A 20420-nucleotide genomic window follows, 5' to 3' on the forward strand; every position below is an offset into this window, starting at 1 on the left:
GGTTTGTTGCTTGTGTAACAATTTTAACTAGGAAATGGCAAAGAACAAAATACATGGTGTTATTGGGTCTTCATGGACTGAGCTCAGAACAGCTATCTTATGACCAGTCCTTGGAAGTTATTTTACTAGACAAATCTTTTCCTCTGCCTCCAATTTTAAAAACTATATGGAGATGTAAGTGAGCACCACCTCTGAGATCTGCTTATAGGAAAGAAGATAGAATATAACTTCAGAGGGGCACAAAAGTAATAGCTTTTCATTCTTGATTTTATAGGAAGGTTCAATCAGGCATTTTTACTCACTCTGTTTAGACTGTAAAGCTCAGCTCCATTTGTGGCATTGGCATGCAGTGGCTGCTTATACAACAGGAAACTGGATTTAAGTGGTGTGCAATGTACTTTCCAGTGAGTGCATAATAATTACATTTACTATGTTCTATAAGCGGCTTGGAGAACTGAACAATGGAAAATCTCCAAGATTGCAAAAAAGTATTATTTTCAATAAACAATACAGCATATTATAGGAGGAGTAATGGTCACCTGATCAAGATAAGTCCTAAGATCTTACAGAGCTGTAAATAAATAGAAATAAGTCCTTGAGTAAAATAAAAATAAAGCCGCACATTTAGGGTAAAAGTATCAAGATAATGGGTATAGTTCTCTCTTAAGAGTTAGGATTTCTTAGATTTAATACTTATGTTTTGGGACAGATAGAATGAATTCCAAATTTCTTAGTATTGCATGTACGACTGATTTTATTCCCAATTTATCTCTCTACTCCCCTCCATGAAAACTATGCTCCAACCACACTGACATTCAGAAATCTATATTTCTGAATGTTCCATGTTCTTTCAAATTCCTGTGACTTTGCTCATGCTGTCACTTCCACAAGGAATGCCTTTCTCTACTTTAATATCTGGCTTCTCTGGTGGCTCAGACAGTAAAGAATCTGCTTGCAATATAGGAGATCTGGGTTCAGTCTCTGGGTTGGGAAGATCTGCTGGAGAAGGGAATGACTACCCACTCCAGTATTCTTGCCCGGAGAATTCCATGGACAGAGGAGCCTAGTGGGGCTGCAGTCCATGGAGTTGCAAAGAGTCGGACACAAATGAGAACCTAACACACACTCTAATGTTTGGCAAATTCATTGGTATTCTTAAGACCCAAGTCAAATATCGTCTCAATGTATGTTCTTGACTTTCCCTTCCTCAAATCCATAGTGTGTGCTTAATACATGTCTATGAAATGAGTACTCAATAAACCTCCAAAAATATGAAGTGACGAATTCAGTTTCATTGATGTTTATATAAAATATTAATAAATCTTACATTATAAAATAATTTATCTGAAAAGCTTTGAATATATAATGTTTTAATAAGTCAAAATGTATTTGTGAGAACCAACTGAGTAATGCTGTTTGAAAGTTAGAACAATGCTATTATTATACACATTCTCTTTTGCTAACACATTTTGAATATCTTGTATACATAGCCTGAAGATTGTTTAAAATAGGGAAGCCCAATAACCAATCGGGTGTATATAACTTTAGTCTTGTTTCTGATTATTGAGATGGAAATGTCAGACTACACATTTTCTATAGTGCATGATTATTATTGATATTATTTCTTTTTAAAATTTCATTTTAATTAAAATGTTTGCCCTCTATAACTAGCCTATAAGAGTTCTTCATTGGGAATATAATTTTAGTAATACAAGATCAAAAAGAGAAAAAAACTATTTTCTTAAAAGATAGGAAGAAATTAACGAATGACATTCTTGCAGAATTGTACAATGAGGGACTTGTGAAATAATATTTTTTTTGAAAATATATAGCAGGCTGCTAAGTAAGAGACAGTGATATTTGAATTAAACACAATGAACTGATGTTATTTGTAGAGCACAATGATGCATTTTCTCTACCTTTATGCCTCCTTGTGGGCCTCTAAGAGGAAGTGTGCGGTGAAACATGGATGGGTAGTTCTTTTGTCAATCAATTGACAGATAGGAGAACACAGTTCACGTACAGGCACTATTAACTTTCTTTTTACAAAGTAAAGCTTTTACCTCTCCAAAGTGTGACAAAGGTTGTGATTTTGCTGTGGCCTTGAACCTTATGAGGAAGATCAGTTTTAAAAAGTTAATTAGCATCCCATTTATAATGTCACATGATTAATTTAAACTACAAATGTAGTGTCCTTTATATGTGTTGGTCACTGCCAAGGAATTAAAATGTATTTACATCTTAAAACTGTAGAAATGCCTAGTCATTAAAAAAAAAAAACTTTTATTGAAGTATAGTTTACTTACAGTGTTAGTTTCTGGTATACAGCAAAGTGATTCAATTATATATATATTCTTTTTCATTATAGTTTATTGTAAGATATTGAATATAGTTCCCCAGGCTGTACAGTAAGACCTTGTTGTTAGCTGTTTTTTATATGCTAGTTTGTGTCTGCTAATTGCAACTCCTAATTTATCCCTCACCTCTCCCCTTTCTGCTTTGGTGACCATAAGTTTGTTTTCTATGTCTGTGAGTCTGTTTCTGCTTCATAAAGAAGTCCAGTTGTGTCCTACTCATGTATTTTAATCAGCTTACTATTAATCATGGTTTTTCTTTACAATATAAACAAAGTACAGCAACTTATTTAGATTGTCATTTTGTTGATCTTTAAAATTTTAAAACATGCCCCAAATCTTCATATTTGTTTAAATACCATGGAATTGGTACAACCTACCATTTTAAAGTAAAAGTTGCTCACTCGTGTCTGATTCTTTGAGACCCCCTGGACTGTAGTCCATAGAATTCTTCAGGCCAGAATACTGGAGTGGATAGTCTTTCCCTTCTCCAGGGGATCTTCCCAACCCAGGGATTGAACCCATGTCTTCTGCATTGCAGGCAGATTCTTTACCAGCTGAGCCACCAGGGAAGCCCCACTCCACCTCCCCTCCCTACACACTCTTTCTTTTTTTTTTAAGTAGAACTGAAAAATAGAAACCATTGAAAAGATTGTGACTTTCCCCAGTTCTGGAAAATAATATCTGGAGATTGTAATTCCAATATGGACATGCACAAGGAAGGAAGTAACAGAGTAAAAGAAAATACAGTTAGTAACTCAACCTACTATGTTCTAAGTGTGTGGTTTTTATGATTCAAATGCATATGAGAATTTACACTTGTCATTAGACCATAGACTGATTAGGATTATGGACTTTTTCATTTTCTTCAATGTAGTGTTGATATTGATCAGTAAGGAGAGGCTGATTGGCTTCATCCATGTTGCTTCTGGCACGAATCAGACAAGAGGCACCCGCAAAAATGACCGCGACCAGTAATAACGCAGCCACTACTGCTATGGTGACAATCTCAGGAATACTAAAACTCCGACCTGTTTGAAAATAAAATGAGAACAAAAAATAAATAGTAAAATCGTTGCCAAAATTGGATCCCATAAATGTAGGCATTGTTCCAGGCACTTGACAAAATCCTCGTATTTAATTTTTATTGGCCACATTGCCTTTATAGCACCTGGGATCTTCAAAGCACTCCCCAGTTTCTCATCATGACTGCATCCTATTGGGATAGTTATCATATCTCTTCTGAAGGTGAGGAGATGATGGCTCAGTGTTTAAATCACTTGCCCAAGGTCATTTGGTTAATAGACGGTGGAGCTGGTTTTGGAGCCCAGATCTTTCAGGATCCAATTCTGTGCTCTTCCACTGTACCCCATTGCCTTGGTTAAGAAAAGGATTTAAAATTAAACCAGGAGATTTTGAATTTCATAACCTCTCTAAAAACAGCTCAGAGTGTCTCACTTCATCTCTTTTAAGATAAACAAGTAGAAGCACGTTCATGTAGTAGAAAAATAAGAGTATATTACACAGGGCATATTTTACAGGGCTAAGCTCAAAATTCATTCTCTGTGCTTCTAGGGAGGTGATCTTTGATAATTACTATCATCTCATCTTCCTTATGTGTAAAATGAGCATTTTAATACCTTCCTCAGAAAGCTGTAAGTATTAAATGAAATAGTGTGCTAGGTAACCAGCTCAACCAGGTCAGAATGGGGTCCCGACAAATTTTAAATTCATTCTCTTTATCCCCAAATAAAAATTCAAACAAAGCTATTTAATCATAGTGGAAAGCTGTGGGTTACTTTATCTCAGAAAACTGAGGTTACTTTAAAGGTAATAAGTTTGATTTTGGAAATTTCCACAGTAAAAATACATTTTCAGTACTCACCTGGCCATTGAACTTCGTAAGTATAGCCCAGGTTGTCTGGAGCAGTAACAAACATTTCTATGTTGGTAATTGGAGGCCAAAATGGTACCATATTGTATTGTCTATTATGTCCAATAGGGGCATTTTCCAGTGGAAATGTGGATATATCTAAAATATGTCAAAGACACCTTGTTAATAGACATAATCAGTTTGTATTAATATATTATTATGTTCTGAAGGAGACTTAAATTGTTCAAGGGTAACAATAAAAGTTCTTTCATATTTTATACTGAATAATGACATAAAAAATTATAACAGCAGAACTGGGAATTGCATGAAACAGAGCTCCAACGCTCTGAGGACAATAGTAACGTGTCATCCAATAGAAAAAGAAAGTTTAAAAGTAAGGAAGTTTTAGTATTTTCTTATCTATGATAATCGTTAGTTGTTTTACTTTTAAATTACAGAAACTATTTTCAGTAAAATTCATTAAACGTACTTTTCAAAGCTAAAGAAAGATTGAACCTGTAATTTGCTGTAGCATCATCTATTGTTTAAATTTAGGAGGCAGTGTTCCTGATGGAGGTTTGTCCTTGACTATGCATATTTCTGTTTAGAACTTTTCATTTTTTTCTGTTTAATTAGAGCAATAAATGTGAGCTTATTCCCTGGGTTCTTACTCTGTTATCAAAAAGCATTTAACTTATCGAATTAAGGTCCTATAATACTATTTGTTTCTTGCCACCTTTCATCTTTCTACTTAAATACAAATCATAGGCACTTATGTTATTAGTGAGTTATTGTTATCAGAGATAAAAGGAGTGATGCTGTTTGTGGCAAAAAATCTTTCTTTATTGCTGTTGTTTATATTTATGTTGGTACAATTAAATACCAAGTGGAATGTCACAAAACCAGAATTGGAAGTGGGTTTGGGCAAGACATTAGTGGGGATAAGTTTAGGAGAGCTGAAATATGTGAGAAGGCTAGTTAAGTATTAGATTTTCTGATTGCAAGAAGTATATTACATGGACAGTCACTGCAATCCTGTGAAGCATAGGAGAACTTTTTAACATCTACTCTAGAGAAACATTGATCATAGAAATGGCAGGTAGTGTTTATATTTTTATAAATTTAAATTTAATTACTTTAAAATTTAATGATTTCAAATGTACTCTGAATTAATGGTAATTAAATATGTATCCATTAAAGTCTATTGTGTTCCTCCTCATGCCAGGCACTGACCTAGGCACATGAGCTATAACATTGAACCAAAGACAGGATTCCTGACCTCAAAGCACTCATACTAATTACTTATTAAAGTTAGATATTAAAGATAATAACTTAGATAATTTTTTAAGCTTCCTATTTTTTCTTTACTGAATCAGCCTCAACTCAGCTCAGTTTCAGCTGCATCAAAAAGTTATGCCCATTAAAATAAATGGAGGAAAAGAAAACCAATGAAAGTAACAATTGCATTACAATATTACTTCCCTATGTCAGATCCTTCAGTGGCTCCGCATCTCTTACAGAGTTAAATCCCATGCCTTTAAGGATCTGTTCCAGGTTTTCCTCTGACCTTGTCATCTCCCTCCATTTTTCATCCCCCTCCCTACTCTGCTCCAGCAACAGTGGCTCCTTTGTTCCTTCCTTAGGACCATCTTTCTTTATCTATTTACACAGTCCCCCTATCCCCTTTTCTAATATTACTTGTCTACAAAGAAACTCTCCCCCATACACTGTATCTATTTACATATGCTTGTTGTCAGCTTGTACGTTGCTGTCTAGTTACCAGACGTAAATGTCTAATAAAAGTGTGTTTTGTTCATCCATAAACCTATTAATTCAGGTTATTTGTTATTGAAATAAAAGTAGTATAATAAAACATTCATAAACTGATAGTTATAAATGTAAAAAGAGAAGGGTGTTTTTATAATAAACAAATGGAAGTGTTTTGGAAAGATTTATTAAGAATGAATGGCTATAACACTGCTATAGAATTAGGAGTGGGCAACTATAACTATAAAGGGTTAGGGAAACATTATGAAAATTTAGAATAATACTGTACTCAGCATCACAAGGGTTGTGAATTTCTTGTTTCACTTTAAAGAAACAGACAATGCAAATTATAGATAATTCATTATGGTTGCATGTATATATACAAAAACACATGAAAAATCAGGTGGAACTCCAATCAGTGACTTCATAGAAGATTAATAAGTAGATAAATATTTATATTTAGGCTATTTATTTCTTAAATGTTTTTCAGTTGAAACGAACTCTTGACCAACTCATCAATTCATAGTCCAAATCAGGTTAGATTAGAATCTACTACTGTATTTTCTCTCTCTCTCACAAGCATACACACACACACACACACACACACACACACACACACACACCCCACACACACACCACACACAAGCACAGAAGTAAGAGGTGGCTGAATGAATAGATGAATCCATAGATAATCTCCAATATTATGTTTATGTCCTTGATGAAATAAAAGTACATGAGCCAAAATTTAGAACAATTTTAAATGTGAAAATTTATGATGTTTTAACCAGTAAAAGCACATTCATAGTTTGAATAGTAATATCACCCTCTCAGCAGAGTGAAGAGAAAGTAGCCTCTAAATAACATTTTAAAGAATGCATTAAAATGAACTTAAAAGAGATGTTCTATGGTGTGATATAAAAACTAGCATTAACTTTTCAAGTTGAATAAAATTTCCATTTGTGAGAGGCTGTAAAGTAATAAAAATCAGAACTGTGGTTTATGACTATAATTTTTCTGTCTTTGGGGTATCAAAGAAGAGCTCTTTAAGGTTTTCACATCCATATGAAAAGCAATGAGGATGTTCACTGGAAGATATGAGAAAGAAAAATTGGGGAAACATGGTAGTTAGTCATCTTTACATGGTTAAGATGGGAAGGGATTAGTTTTTAGTCCTAGTGAATGTTAATAAGTCTCATCTTTTTATTACTATACCGAGAGACTTCTTATCTGCCTTTTGAGTGGTTTAAAATATTTGGAAATAGCTAAGTATTAGAGCTATTTTATCCTATTGTAAAGCATAGTTTAAATGTGTCAAGTTCTTAGGCTAAAGTGATAACTATGTCATCTGAACAGTCTTGTTTGCTGAGTTTGCAAAAAGCATATGAAACAGTCTCACCAGCATTGTATCGCCTCAGCCATTCATCAAATACCGCGTCAGTGAATGTATGTAGGAGGACAAAAATAGGATCATTGGGAGATAAATGAGTTTGTCCCCCTGTTCCATTCAGGAATAGATGAGCCAAATTGTGAAGACTTCGCACAGCAGGGTCATACCTTCCTGTGGGATCACTGTAACCTAGATACAAAAATAAAGATGAGAATAGTAAAATCCATTACAAATATATGACTTCTTAAGTCTAAAGTGGTAATTATATTGGGAAACAATTTTTCCTGAGCTTGTCAGGCCAATTTTTACCTTAGTGTAATAGCACAGCTTCTCTGTACCTATGGTTGGTAACATTTGTTTGCTGTAGTAAGAGCTAGCTTAGTTTGAAGCTGGTGGCATGACATTCTAAATGTAGCCTCTAGGTTAAAAATAATGACCTGCAAAGGATACCAGTCAAAATATATAAAGCACTCTATTTTGACAAGGCTAACATTGTTCTTAACAGTGTTCTTGCCTGGAGAATCCCAGGGATGGCAGAGCCTAGTGGGCTGCTGTCTATGGGGTCACACAGAGTCGGACACGACTGAAGCGACTTAGCAGCAGCAGCAACATTGGTCTACAGGGAAATAAAGACACTGGAAGTCTCTAGCTTCTACAGAAACTGCTGATACAATTGGGAGATCACTGCTCTGATTGCCCTGAACTTAAATTGCCAGATGTTACTTTAGTCTCCTGCCTTACTCCTTCAGACTGTCTGCATGTCTATTTTTAGACAATTATTTCTGTGGAGAAGTTAGAATTTCTCAGAGCTTTTTTATCATCTCTGTACTAGTTTTAAATATCTGAAAAGACTGCTGTCAAAACATTTATAGAACTTATGAGAATGCTCTCTAGTCTCTCTCTTTCTCTCTCTATATATACACACACACACATATATATTTATATCTTCTTCAAAAACATTTCCATATTATGCACTACATATATTTCACATATGTTTCATATATGTGCATGTATGCTCAATTGCATCCAACTCTTTGAGACCCCCATTATGGTAGCCCTCCAGGCTCCTCTGTCCATGGGATTGTCCAGGCAATCATATTGGAGTGGGTTGCCGTTTTCTTCTTGAGGGAATCTTCCTGTCCTCAGAATTAAACCTGCACCTCCCACATCTCTTGTGTTGGCAGGCAGATTCTTTACCACTGTACCACCTGGGAAGCCGTGCATCATACATATCCCTGTTTATATATAATCCACATATTGAATACTTATTACATATAATATATATATTTCCCATATGTTATATATAAGATATATACTTCCCATATATACTCTCATCACATATTGTTCATGTAAGTGTATTAGGGAGAAGACATGGATAGATCACAAATGAAGGTAGGGAGTCTCTGATGTGGGATGGAGTTATAAGTATGTTGTTAGCTTGAAGACCAGAGATGGGAGAGCAGGGTATGCCTGTATATTATAAAAGCAATATTAGAATTTGAAATTCATTAACTCAGTAGTATAATTATAGCTATTCATTCATTTATTCATTATTATTTTTTATATGTTTATTCTATTATTTTTTGACTCATAAAACATTTAAAGATTGCCTACACTGTACATGGTCAGGCACTAAACTTTTTGTACATTCTGTCTGGAAATCAGTATAATTTGTCTTTTGATTGGGCATCAATAAAATACACTCTTATATTCTTAAATTCTTTACAGAATCGCTACTTAACAGCATTAGTTTATAAATACCAGCTTAGTCAAAATATGCTGATTATTGAGGAATCTCCAAATCAGTGCTTTCATATATAGTTATTAAAATTAACATAAAGATAGGAAAGAATGGCATCTCATTTTGATGATAAAAAGGGAGATAATTGAAAATAATTATCAGATCTATATATCAAGTATCTTAGATCAAGGGAAAGAGAGATCTTTTCCCTTTTTCGGTTGGGGAGAGGGTGGTCTAACATGTTCAATACTGTATTTAAGGTTAAATTTGACAAGAACAAGTTTATAATAAAATTAAATGTGATTCTGTTCTTATAAGACTTTAAATATGTATCATGAATTTTTAGAGGTATAAAAGTTTTTTTTATAAAATAATTATAAATGATATAATTTTTTAGAGGACATAGAAATTTTTGATTTGAATCTGTGCTTTGTTACTAACTAGCTAGATATCTTTTCACTTCTTTGAACTTGGTCCCTCAACTTTAAAATACTTGAATTATTTAAAGAAAATCAAATTAAATATCTCTAGATGCTAGTTTGATTTTTTGTAGATCTTAACAAAACTTTCAAGATGATACATATGTCCAAACCAGACTTTTTATTAGATGTCAATGAGAGTTGGATTGTGAAGAAGGCTGAGCGCCGAAGAATTGATGCTTTTGAACTGTGGTGCTGAAGAAGACTCTTGAGAGTCCCTTGGACTGCAAGGAGATCCAACCAGTCCATTCTGAAGGAGATCAGCCCTGGGATTTCTTTGGAAGGAATGATGCTAAAGCTGAAGCTGCACTACTTTGGCCATCTCATGTGAAGAGTTGACTCATTGGAAAAGACAGTGATGCTGGGAGGGATTGGGGGCAGGAGGAGAAGGGGACGACAGAGGATGAGATGGCTGGATGGCATCACGGACTCGATGGACGTGAGTCTGAGTGAACTCCGGGAGCTGGTGATGGACAGGGAGGCCTGGCGTGCTGTGATTCATGGGGTCACAAAGAGTCAGACATGACTGAGTGACTGAACTGAACTGAACGGATTGGATGTGCAGGATTTTTTTTTTAAGAAAAAAAAAATATCTTCAAGTCTTGAATATTATTTGCCTATACTAGAATTTGATATAGTTATATCCATATTGGCCAGCCACCTAACAGAAATTTGAGTTTAAATACCTTTTAGATATTTTAAGAGAATGGAGGATCCTTTCCAAGGGATTCTCTTGTGATAAAAAGAGTTTCAGGGGTTATGCTTTTGTTTAAGAAAGTTCTATTGAGCAGAGGACTGTGACTATATAATTATAGGCAGCCCTATTCATATCACATACCCATCACAGATTCCATACGGCATTCAAAGGTTTTTTTTTAAAGAGATTTGATTTGAACACTTGAATTTTTCCTGTAACAACTAGATCAATTCAGAGCACCAGTTTTGTTTACTTGCCTTCCACTGTGTTTCGGAAGCTGTTTGTAGAATTAGAATAAAAAGGAGGTGTGTCAAATGAACCAACTTCCAAGCACTGAGCGATATCCTGTGGTTCAGGAAGACGTTGCACCATTGGTCTGGCCACATTTCCAGCTGGGTTTCTCTTAATTGGCCCACCCTCAGTGCCTGGGGAAAAGATGGGGTATGTGAACACGTATAGAACATTTAGAGATCTTAGCTTTCCTTATTAAATTTGTATACATGGGGTCTTGAACACAGAAAGACAGGTTTTTCTTTGTAGAAGAGAAAAAATTTCAAATGCATATTCTGCAGTATTAAAGTGATAAAACCTAGGTTATCATGTCCAACTTCTGTGAAAAGGGAAAATATGTGATAGAATCATCTGAAGAAAAAAATGGTTGTAAAAACAGATAGAGGTCCTTGTATTCGTTAAATCAGTATAATGTTATTAACATATCAGTATATGTTAAATCTCTTTTTTTTAAGAGATTTAAACAGAAGTTTTAATTTAAACATTAAAACAGAAGTTCCATGGAAGATTAAAATTTGTGAATATAATCTCATAAACCAAAATTCTACACTGAAATCTGTATTTCACATTACATGGAATTTTGTTCTTGAATGTTGTTTCAAGCTTTCAAAGAAATAATGTTAAAACAATCTTAACTCTCTTTGGGAAGTGATCTATATTTCAATCAACACATATTTTTCAGCAAATAAGGTGAAAAATAAAAGTTTTGAAGGTCAGTAAGATAAACAGGTAAACAAAGGGCTGCAATACTAGGGATAATATATATCCCTAGGAATATAAAGATGCCTTTGGGGAGACAGGCAGGGAGAGAAAGAAATAGGAAAAGGAGGGAGGGAGGGAGGGAAGGAAAAAGAGAGGGAACAAAAAAAAGAGAGAATACTAATTCTTCCCAATTGGGCAGCTTCAGGAAGACTTCATTGGGTAGACAGATTTGCAAAGAGCCCTGAAGATCTGAGAAAAATTGCCAGAAGTAAAATGAGAAAAAATTTACAAGTCAAACATTTTTAAGCAGAGATAATAATAAAGGATGACAGGCTTTTTTCTGTGCATAATATAAGCCCCATCAGAGCACAAACTCTGTTCTTGATCACCAGTATGTCCTCCAGTCTTGATCAAGTAGATGGCATATGAAAGTGAAAGTGAAGTTGCTCAGTCATGTCCAACTCTTTGCAACCCCATGCACTGTAGCCTACCAGGCTCCTCCCTCCATGGGATTCTCCAGGCAAGAGTACTGGAGTGGGTTGCCATTTCCTTCTCCAGGGGATCTTCCCGACCCAGGGATTGAACCCTGGTCTCCCTCATTCCAGGTAGATGCTTTAACCTCTGTGCCACGAGGGATGGCAAATAATTGAAGCTAAATAGTTGTTTGGTGTATGTTGACTTATGAAAAGATAAGGTTGATTTGTATGAGAGAGTCTGTTAGGTGAACAGCTAGACTGGAATGTGGCAATGGAAGCGGATAGTGGATGGCAGAACTATTTTATTTATCAGGCCCATGAAAGAAAAAAGGAAAAATAACATTTTATTGAATACCCATTAATGTGTCTGATATGATGCCAAATGCATTGATAAAATATTTAATCCTCATGATAATTCTTTCCTCCCTCTACTTTTCTTCTCCAATAAAATTATCCATCCCTGTGGTTTCACTGGTCATCTTTTACAGGACACACATACAAGTACATCTTTAGAGCAAAACTTCCTTGGACATCCCATGCATATGTTCTCATATGCTTTCTAGATAGTCTCTCTCCATTTACCAGGAATGGACCAAACTTGGTACATTAAAGAGTTATTTTGGAGAAGGAAATGACAACCCACTCCAGTATTCTTCCCTGGAGAATCCCATGGACTGTAGCCTGTCAGGCTGCTCTGTCCACGGGGTCACAAGAGTTGGACACGACTTAGTGACTAAACCACCACCAAGGAGTTATTTATTGACACCTAACATTCTAAAGGAGATTGGTCCTGGGTGTTCTTTGGAAGGACTGATGCTAAAGCTGAAACTCCAGTATTTTGTCCACCTCATGCAAAGAGTTGACTCATTGGAGAAGACTCTGATGCTGGGAGGGATTGGGGGCAGGAGGAGAAGGGGATGACAGAGGATGAGATGGCTGGATGGCATCACTGACACGATGGACGTGAGTTTGAGTGAACTCCAGGAGTTGGTGATGGACAGGGAGGCCTGGTGTGCTGTGATTCATGGGGTCGCAAAGAGTCGGACATGACTGAGCGACTGAACTGAACTGAATATTCTTCCAGCCACTAAACTATCCAGCCACTAAACTATTTTTGATTCATCATATGAAAGAGATGCTCTTTTTCTTTACAATACTTCTCAAATCTACTTTCTACTTCAGACACTCTGAACTTTTCATTCATTCCTGCATGGGAATCCCACTGGACTCTAATCCATAGTAAGGTAATTGGTGCAATGACAGAAGTTGTCCATGTGTAAGCAAATTAAAAAAAAAGTCACAGGGAGAGATGAATGTTTTGGTACCCAAATATACACCAATCCTCAATTTCATCTCATTTCACCAAATAGAAATTCTAATTTTATACTTATATAGAATAAAATTTTATATATGGTTACTTCTCTTATTCCTGTATACAGCTAAATAATCTAATGGTAAAAAGTCTACTTAATTTTGTTGTTCTATTTAAAATATTCTAAGTTTACAATGTAATTTAATATTTGGTGCTTAAAAATATGTGCAGAATAAATGTTATGAGTACAATAATGAAAAAAAATCAATACTTCTAGTTTTTATATGGAAGAACAAATGTTCAAAATATTTAGACATGCCTAAAGAAGAAAAATAAAGTGAGATAGAAAGACTCTGATAATTAAGACCTTGTGTTAGTATCAAGGGAGATGGTAAAAATAAGATCCAAGGAAGAGAACAGACAGCTTCACAGGAACTGTTCCACAAAAGTCAGAAACGTGACCTATGGCAGAGGGCATTCAGACCACTGGAGAAAGATGTTAGGACAGCTGGTTAAGCATTCTCTTTGTTAATCTAGTCAGAAGGTTGGAAATCAAAGTGACATAATAGTAAAAATAATTTAATAACAATAATACTAATCTTTATATAACAATTATTATTATTAAATGTATATTTTTTACTCCCCAAGGTACTTCCAATTCTTTCTGCAGATTTCACATTTTCTAGGGACACATTTTCTGTGAAATTCCAGCATAAGACACATGACCACAAAGCAGTGCTGGGCTTACTAAGAGGATTAACTAATACAAATAGACATTTCCAAAATAAGAAAGCAAGCAATGCACCAACCAAGTTGTTCAGAAAAAGCAATGGAAAAAAGTATAGGCACTTTCTTTTCTCCCTGGAGCACCCCAGATTGTCTGTTCTATCCTAGGTACTTAGTGAATATCTGTACATCCATTCTCTATAATAAAAGTGAACTTTAGTCTGAAGTCCTTAACACATTTAATCTCTTTATCTAATAGGGAATTCCAAATCCTAGTTGCCATTTGGAACTTACTGTTGCATAGGGTTCCCAGGGTATCATAATCTTCCAAGGATTCGCAGACTACTCGCCATTGAGAAAAGACAGAGTTCGGGCTTATAAGAGTGGAATCAAAGTTGCTTCTTGATCCCATCAAGTCATCGGTGCAAATGTCGCAGGTGTTCTTCCCAGTGGCAAAATTCCAGTAAGGGAGGGAGAAAGAAGGATCCTGCAACATTTCCTAGATCACAGAGACTCTGTTAGCATTCCCTGCTTTTGTTTAAAATTCTCCCTTTGCTTGGTTTACTCCCTGGCAGTTTGCTTCTTAGTTTTCTCAGCCACTTGGGAACCAGTTAGTGTGTCAGTGGTGTCTGCAGGGCTAGCGACCTTAGATACCTCATTTAACAAAGCTCCTGATTTACTATAGGAAGTCACTTAGGCACTAGAGGGAATGAAACCCAATTCATTATACAGAAGTTTCTGCAAATGCTTTGGGGAGGTGTCTTTTCTTTTTCAGGCAAGTTGGTTATACTAAAAATTATCAACAATAACTTCTACTCTCTGACATTTTCACTTTCTTCCATTTTCCTATCTCTAATTGAAGTATCACAAACTCCTGTCTGGAGCTGGATCCAGCCTTGAGATATATTATGTGAAGCAGTGCTTTTTATTTCATTTCTGCTTTTTAATTTAACTGAGTCAACTTCAAGCCACACACTATAGAGGCTTCTTTGAAATTAGCCTTATCTGCCTGGTGTTTTACTTAGAGACTTCTGCTTCAGAATCTAAACTATGAAGATTCAGACCTTTGCCAGAAACCAATATAGACAGGAAATGCTTAACGGAAGCTGAATATTTTTCTGAGCGTGCTGTTCTTTAGCCCAGGGACCTAGTTTCCATTTAGAGCTGATCTCAACAAATTAAAAAATGCTGGGCTCAAGATCACATGCTTATTTTATTGGGTTCCTTTAAAGATATATTTATTGTACTTATTATTTCTCGTTCCTTTAGGCCTTTGGGGAACTATATTTAGAGTGTGGGATAAATGTAGGGATTGCCATTGTTTAATCTCACCTTGCAAACATTTAGTACTTTTCTGCTTTTTTACTCTTAAACCCTTTCTAGGAAGCATATCCTTGCCCTTGGGGTATTTTAGAGGGTCAAAAGCTTTCCAGTGCATCCCTTCTTATTGATCTCCAGGGCTTTAGAGGCCTTGTTGAGCAGCCATTGTTCTGGTTCACAAAGATTAGTGACAGCTTCTGAGGGATCATTAAGAGTCAGTTTGTGGTTCAGCAACTGGCATTTGGGAGCTGGAGCATATTCATGTGGCATTTCAACTGTGCATTACATTTAGATCATAATTTGTTGGATCCCTTGTGAAGTTGGGTTTTAAAAATGTAAGTCATAGAGGTTGAAGTTTACACAGGCACAATTGAAGCTTTTAGATACTTTCCACCTGCCCTTTCATTTTGATGCACTCATGGGAAAATGACTTGAAGGCAAGAAGATCTGGAGTTGATTACAAATGACAGATTTATCTACTCATAATCTACTAAATGTCTTATGTGAAATCAGAGCTATAAAATATGAAGTTCAGAGTAGCAGCTGAATTCATTTAATCACTCTCAAACTGCATACGGATGGAGTACGTACATATGAATATTTTTTTCTGTATTTTAGTGCTTTAAATCTCTCCCTTCTCACCATTTATTTTCTTGGATAATGCTGGGCATAAGCGTACTGCAAATCAATACATGAGTCTGCCCCCAGATATTTTTTCCTGCCTTCAGATATTTTTAGATTTTAATTTGTGGGGAGGGAATCATTGCTCTTATTTCACCTAGAAAACAGATTCAACTTGTCGATTTCCTAGTTGAGCTCTAAGACTATTAAAGGGGTTAAGAATTGGTTTGTGATTGACAGTTGTAAACTATTGTATGTGAAATGGATAAACAGTGTCATACTGTATAGCACAGAGAACTATATTCAATACCCTATAATAAACCATAATGGAAAAAATATAAAAAAGAGCATAGATATGTATTAGGTTGGTCAAAACACTTGTGTGGTTTGTCCATAAGATCTTACTAAAAAACCCAAATGAAATTTTTGGCCAAACAAATATAACTGAATCATATTGCTATACAGCAGAAATTAATACAATGTTGTAAATCAACTGTACTTCAATAATGAACAAAATTTAAATTCATTTGAAAATGACAATACCTTTCTTAAAACAGAACAAATAGTAAAAGAGACAATAAGAAAGTATCTTAACAGCTACTTTAATGTGATTTTAGTTTATCTGATTAAAAATAAACCAGAAATAACTGTTTAGTTTCACTTCATGCTAAAAAAGCCAATGTCTTTAGATTAAAATGATGTCTGACCTAGTGGATATTGTTAGTAGGTTTCTGCTATAAGCCTCAAAGTGGTAGAGAACATGGAAACACTGGAATTCAATTAGAATATGCCAATTTAAATGAAAAGTATTATTTTGGTAGTTTAAACCCTGTGTATATCATACAAAATCATCAACTTATAAAATGAGCTATACATTTGGAACTTGGAAGACTGAAAAGTAATATCAGTCTTTTCTCATCCAAACCAGGAGGGGCTATTGGTTTACATTTCAGAAGGGCTACAGATCAAATGAGAGTCCTATATTGCAAATTATATGAGGGTCATTTTTTCAATGACAGAGTTGTAGACTATGTCCAGTGCTTTAATTCACACCTACAAATACCTCATTTGGCTTCCTGACCATTGATGTGGCTTTCTTTTCACTTCACTAAGGATAAAGATTAATAAATGAGGGAGTGATTAGCATAGGGAAAGACATAACAGAACGCCAAAGGCAGGTTAATAACGTGAAATCGCTTTGTCATCGCCTGTTTTGATCATTCAGGACACAGTGAATTAATGACTTACAAACCAGGTACCCTCTCTGTAAAGGATACGAATGTGGCCATGTCTCGTGCATACCTGCATGTCTCTCTCCAGCTGCAGCAGGTGGTACCTGTGCCATGTGAGAAATGCTGGTCCCTCGTGAGAGAAATCCACTTCACCAAAGCTTTCCTGTCCTGCTCCCAGGAAAGTCTTTTTGACTGAGTAGTAGTGTGTCCAAACAAAGTAGTTATAAATGGAAATGTTCTCAAACTGTGGTGTGTTGCCATCTGGCCCCAATATTTCTTCTGACCTCCTGGTGGCGATGACAAACTGAGGGTGAGTGGTGTGCTTTGCCATATCCAGAGCCTGGACAAAGCGGTTCTTTTCTTCTGTGCTTAAGTCCAGAAGGTTTCTCCTGACTTTAGGGACACAAAATTCAAATGTGAAAACATCTGCCATGTGAGCATGGATAGAGAATACTCAATCATCTTGTAACCCCATGTCCCACTAACACATGAATGATAATTTGCATCTGTGCTCACATCATATTATACTTTAAAAAATATCCCTTGCTAAAATCCCTTCTTCATGTCTGCTTTCTCTCTCTGATTTCCTCCCTCTTTCTCCAACTTACTCTATATAGAGTAAGAGCTTTCCTTAATCTTACCATGGACTTTATGAGTCTATGATCCTGTTGTAGATTTCTGCTCACTATTTGCATATTTCTTGTAATTTTCTACTTTTTAATACCATAAATTTTGCAAAAATATAGTATGTGGTTTAGCATAGTGGTTAGGACCAGAGTCTAATTTTGTTACTTGGCACATATTTCTCTAAGCATCAGTTTTTCATCTGTAAAGTATGTGTAGAAATACCTGCTTTATAGAGTTGTAATGATTAAAGAGGACACGCATAAAAAACACTTGGACCAGAGCCTGGTTCATAATAAAGACTCACCACAGACACAGAGAACAAATTTATGACTACCAAAGGGGTAGGTGGGAGGGATAAATTAGGAGTTTGGGACTAACATGTACACATTACTATATATGAAATAGATAACCAACAAATATATACTGTATAGCATGGGGAACCATACTCATTCTTTTTAATAACCTATAAGAGAAAAATCTGAAAGAAATAGATATGCATAATTGAATCACTTTGCAGTCCGCCTGAAACTAACACAATAATGTAAATTTAAAACAGAAAGCTCAGTAAGAGTCCTGTGAAACTCTTGATCTCATGTTTGGCACAGAGAGAACAATCCAGTATTTCTGGCTGTTACTATTTAAATTTCTGTCATTTATTGTTGTTTAGGCTGCAGTCCAGGCTCACCCTGTAGAATGGCTGAACTTGATCATCAGAGTCGGGAATATCTTTGTGATCAGCAAGGGCTGTGCAGGAAGCTCATGGATTAGAGCCGGACAGATCTCAGTGTGAACTCCAGGCTTCCCACATACCAGTTACGTGGAGTTGACCTTTCTGAGCTCCAATATGTATTCACAATTTACATAACTGCCTTGCAAAGTTACTGAAAGGTCTAGTCATAAACATCTGGCATTGTTCCTATTATAAAGGGGTTGCTCAACAAATCTTTTGAAAGGAAATGTTATTAGTTAGAAGACCTGAGTTTCAACTTCAACTCCTTAAATACATTTCTTAGCTTCTCTAAGCCTCAGTTTCCTCAGCTATGAAAAGTAAGGCTTGAGTTTTACAATTTCTAGGAGTTCTTAAACCTCAACTGATTTGAATGTCTACAATATTAAATGTGTTGAGTTCCATGCAGGACTATGCATCCATTCAGTCTCCACTTACCTGTGAGAACCCTCTGGTCACAGGCAGCCCCTCCCCAGCCAGGGCGGCAGGTTCCACAGTTGTGTCCTGAGAAATTGCCATTGCAGTGGCATGTCCTGTTGAAGAAGCGTGTGGGCCAGGCCTCTCGGTCATCTCTGCCATCATGTGGGTAGTGGTGGCTGTGGGGCCGGGAGTCGGCTATCACCACCTCACATCTGCCCCTCCCTGATGAGAAACCGCAGCGGTCAGACCCAGGCCCAGACAGTGGGGACAGGTCTGGGCAACACACGCCATTCCTCAAAGCCTCAATGGTAGCACACTCTCTTGGGAACTGAGCCCAGGCCTGCTGGAAAAAAAGCAGGACCAGGAACATGTAACCCAGAGAGAGGAGTGTAGGAGATTTCATTCTGCTTGGAGCAAGAATGCAGGACAGCTTCTGGTTTGCAGCCCTTTGTGTAGAGACTGAGGCACGTAGATAAAAATCAAGCTGAAAAGAAAATAGCAAAATGAAATTATGCAAGTTTTTTAGTATCATTATAAATGGCATGAGGCCCTTCCCAACCCACCTTCAAAATGCTTTTCATGTCTGTAAGATGACATTACAAAAATGATAAAAACAGTAATTTACCTTTAAAAATTTGACAGGTATAGTATCTATGTAATTAAATCCCCTGTCCTAGTCATTTAATTTTCTTCATTTTAATTTCTATTTATATAGAAAGTACTTCTCATGGATGTCATTATCAAAAATACTCATTAACAGGTCAGCACCATTAATTACATTTATCCATGGAGCTGAAAGAAGAATTGGGGCAGATTTCTAGCAAGTTAGTTTCCAGGACTTCAGGTCCCCATATTCTCATGGAGTTTTGGTGGGAATCCACCCACTCCCCGTAGAGTTTCTCTCCAGTACCTTGAACTCCTGAAGGCATTCTCTGCTGAACCTTGCTTAGAGCTGAGTGTTTTATATTTGCTTGTTCCCTGATGTCAGAACTTTTAATTGCTTGTGGGTTTTCTTCCTGATAGCTAATCCCAAATCAGTGCACCCCAACTGGGAGGGGCCAGTCCTCTTTTCTACCCTTTACTAATCCTTTTTCACTTCAGTGAGTTTTTCTGCCCTTTAAGTATTTGAATAGCACATGATTGCCTTCCCACTGATTTCCTTGTGATGCTTAAAGTTTTAAGAAAAGGTCAGAGCCATGAATTTGGAATACAAATCAGAGAAATTAGAGAGCTTTTGCTTTCTTTGCAGATAATTTTATTTTTTCCTTTGGCAATGTATCTTTAAAGGATGAAATGAGATTATTTACCTCTTTCTTGGTGATAAAGGGCTAGGCTAGTGTTTGTACCTGATGGTAGCTTTTGACTGTGTTTTGTCTTGCAAACAGATACTGCTGTTTTTAATGTGTCCAGAGAGACTAACTGTAGTAGAAAAAGCATCAGATACAATTACAGCAACTCACATACCATTGCCTGCTGGCATTGACAGTTGGGTACTCCAACTCCCTTACGTCCAATAGGTGGGTGTTCATCTCCATCACCATGGCAAAGGATCCCAGGGTCACTGCTACATGTAATGTTTAGAAAATGACCACCAAATAGCTTACTTTTCCTGCATTCTCTGCAAGCAGTCTTAAGTTAATAGCACTTAGGGTAACAGATTCATGTATT

General features: G+C 36.2%; 1 protein-coding gene across 1 annotated transcript; it reads right to left on the bottom strand.

Annotated features, from left to right (window-relative positions):
• Window positions 1-3179: 3179 nt before the first annotated feature.
• TYRP1 (tyrosinase related protein 1) lies at window positions 3180-19155 on the bottom strand. Its single transcript, XM_052645166.1, has 7 exons — window positions 18771-19155; window positions 17049-17371; window positions 14100-14304; window positions 10556-10723; window positions 7391-7570; window positions 4240-4386; window positions 3180-3385 (listed from the first exon to the last, which is right to left on the bottom strand). Exons 1-7 carry the CDS (start codon window positions 19153-19155, stop codon window positions 3180-3182), a joined length of 1614 nt encoding a protein of 537 aa, XP_052501126.1.
• Window positions 19156-20420: the final 1265 nt, after the last annotated feature.

The sequence above is a fragment of the Budorcas taxicolor genome, chromosome 8 (genome assembly GCF_023091745.1).
Source record: "Budorcas taxicolor isolate Tak-1 chromosome 8, Takin1.1, whole genome shotgun sequence".
Lineage (NCBI taxonomy): Eukaryota > Metazoa > Chordata > Mammalia > Artiodactyla > Bovidae > Budorcas > Budorcas taxicolor.

Bases quoted from the DNA above. Each gene is read 5' to 3' on its own strand.
- TYRP1 (XM_052645166.1), bottom strand. From the start codon at position 19,155: ATGAAATCTCCTACACTCCTCTCTCTGGGTTACATGTTCCTGGTCCTG. The intron at 7,571-10,555 runs GCAAGTAAACAA...TTTTGTATCTAG, and splicing joins CTTCCGAAACACAGTGGAAG to GTTACAGTGATCCCACAGGA. The intron at 4,387-7,390 runs GTGAGACTGTTT...GACATATTTTAG, and splicing joins GCTGAGGCGATACAATGCTG to ATATATCCACATTTCCACTG.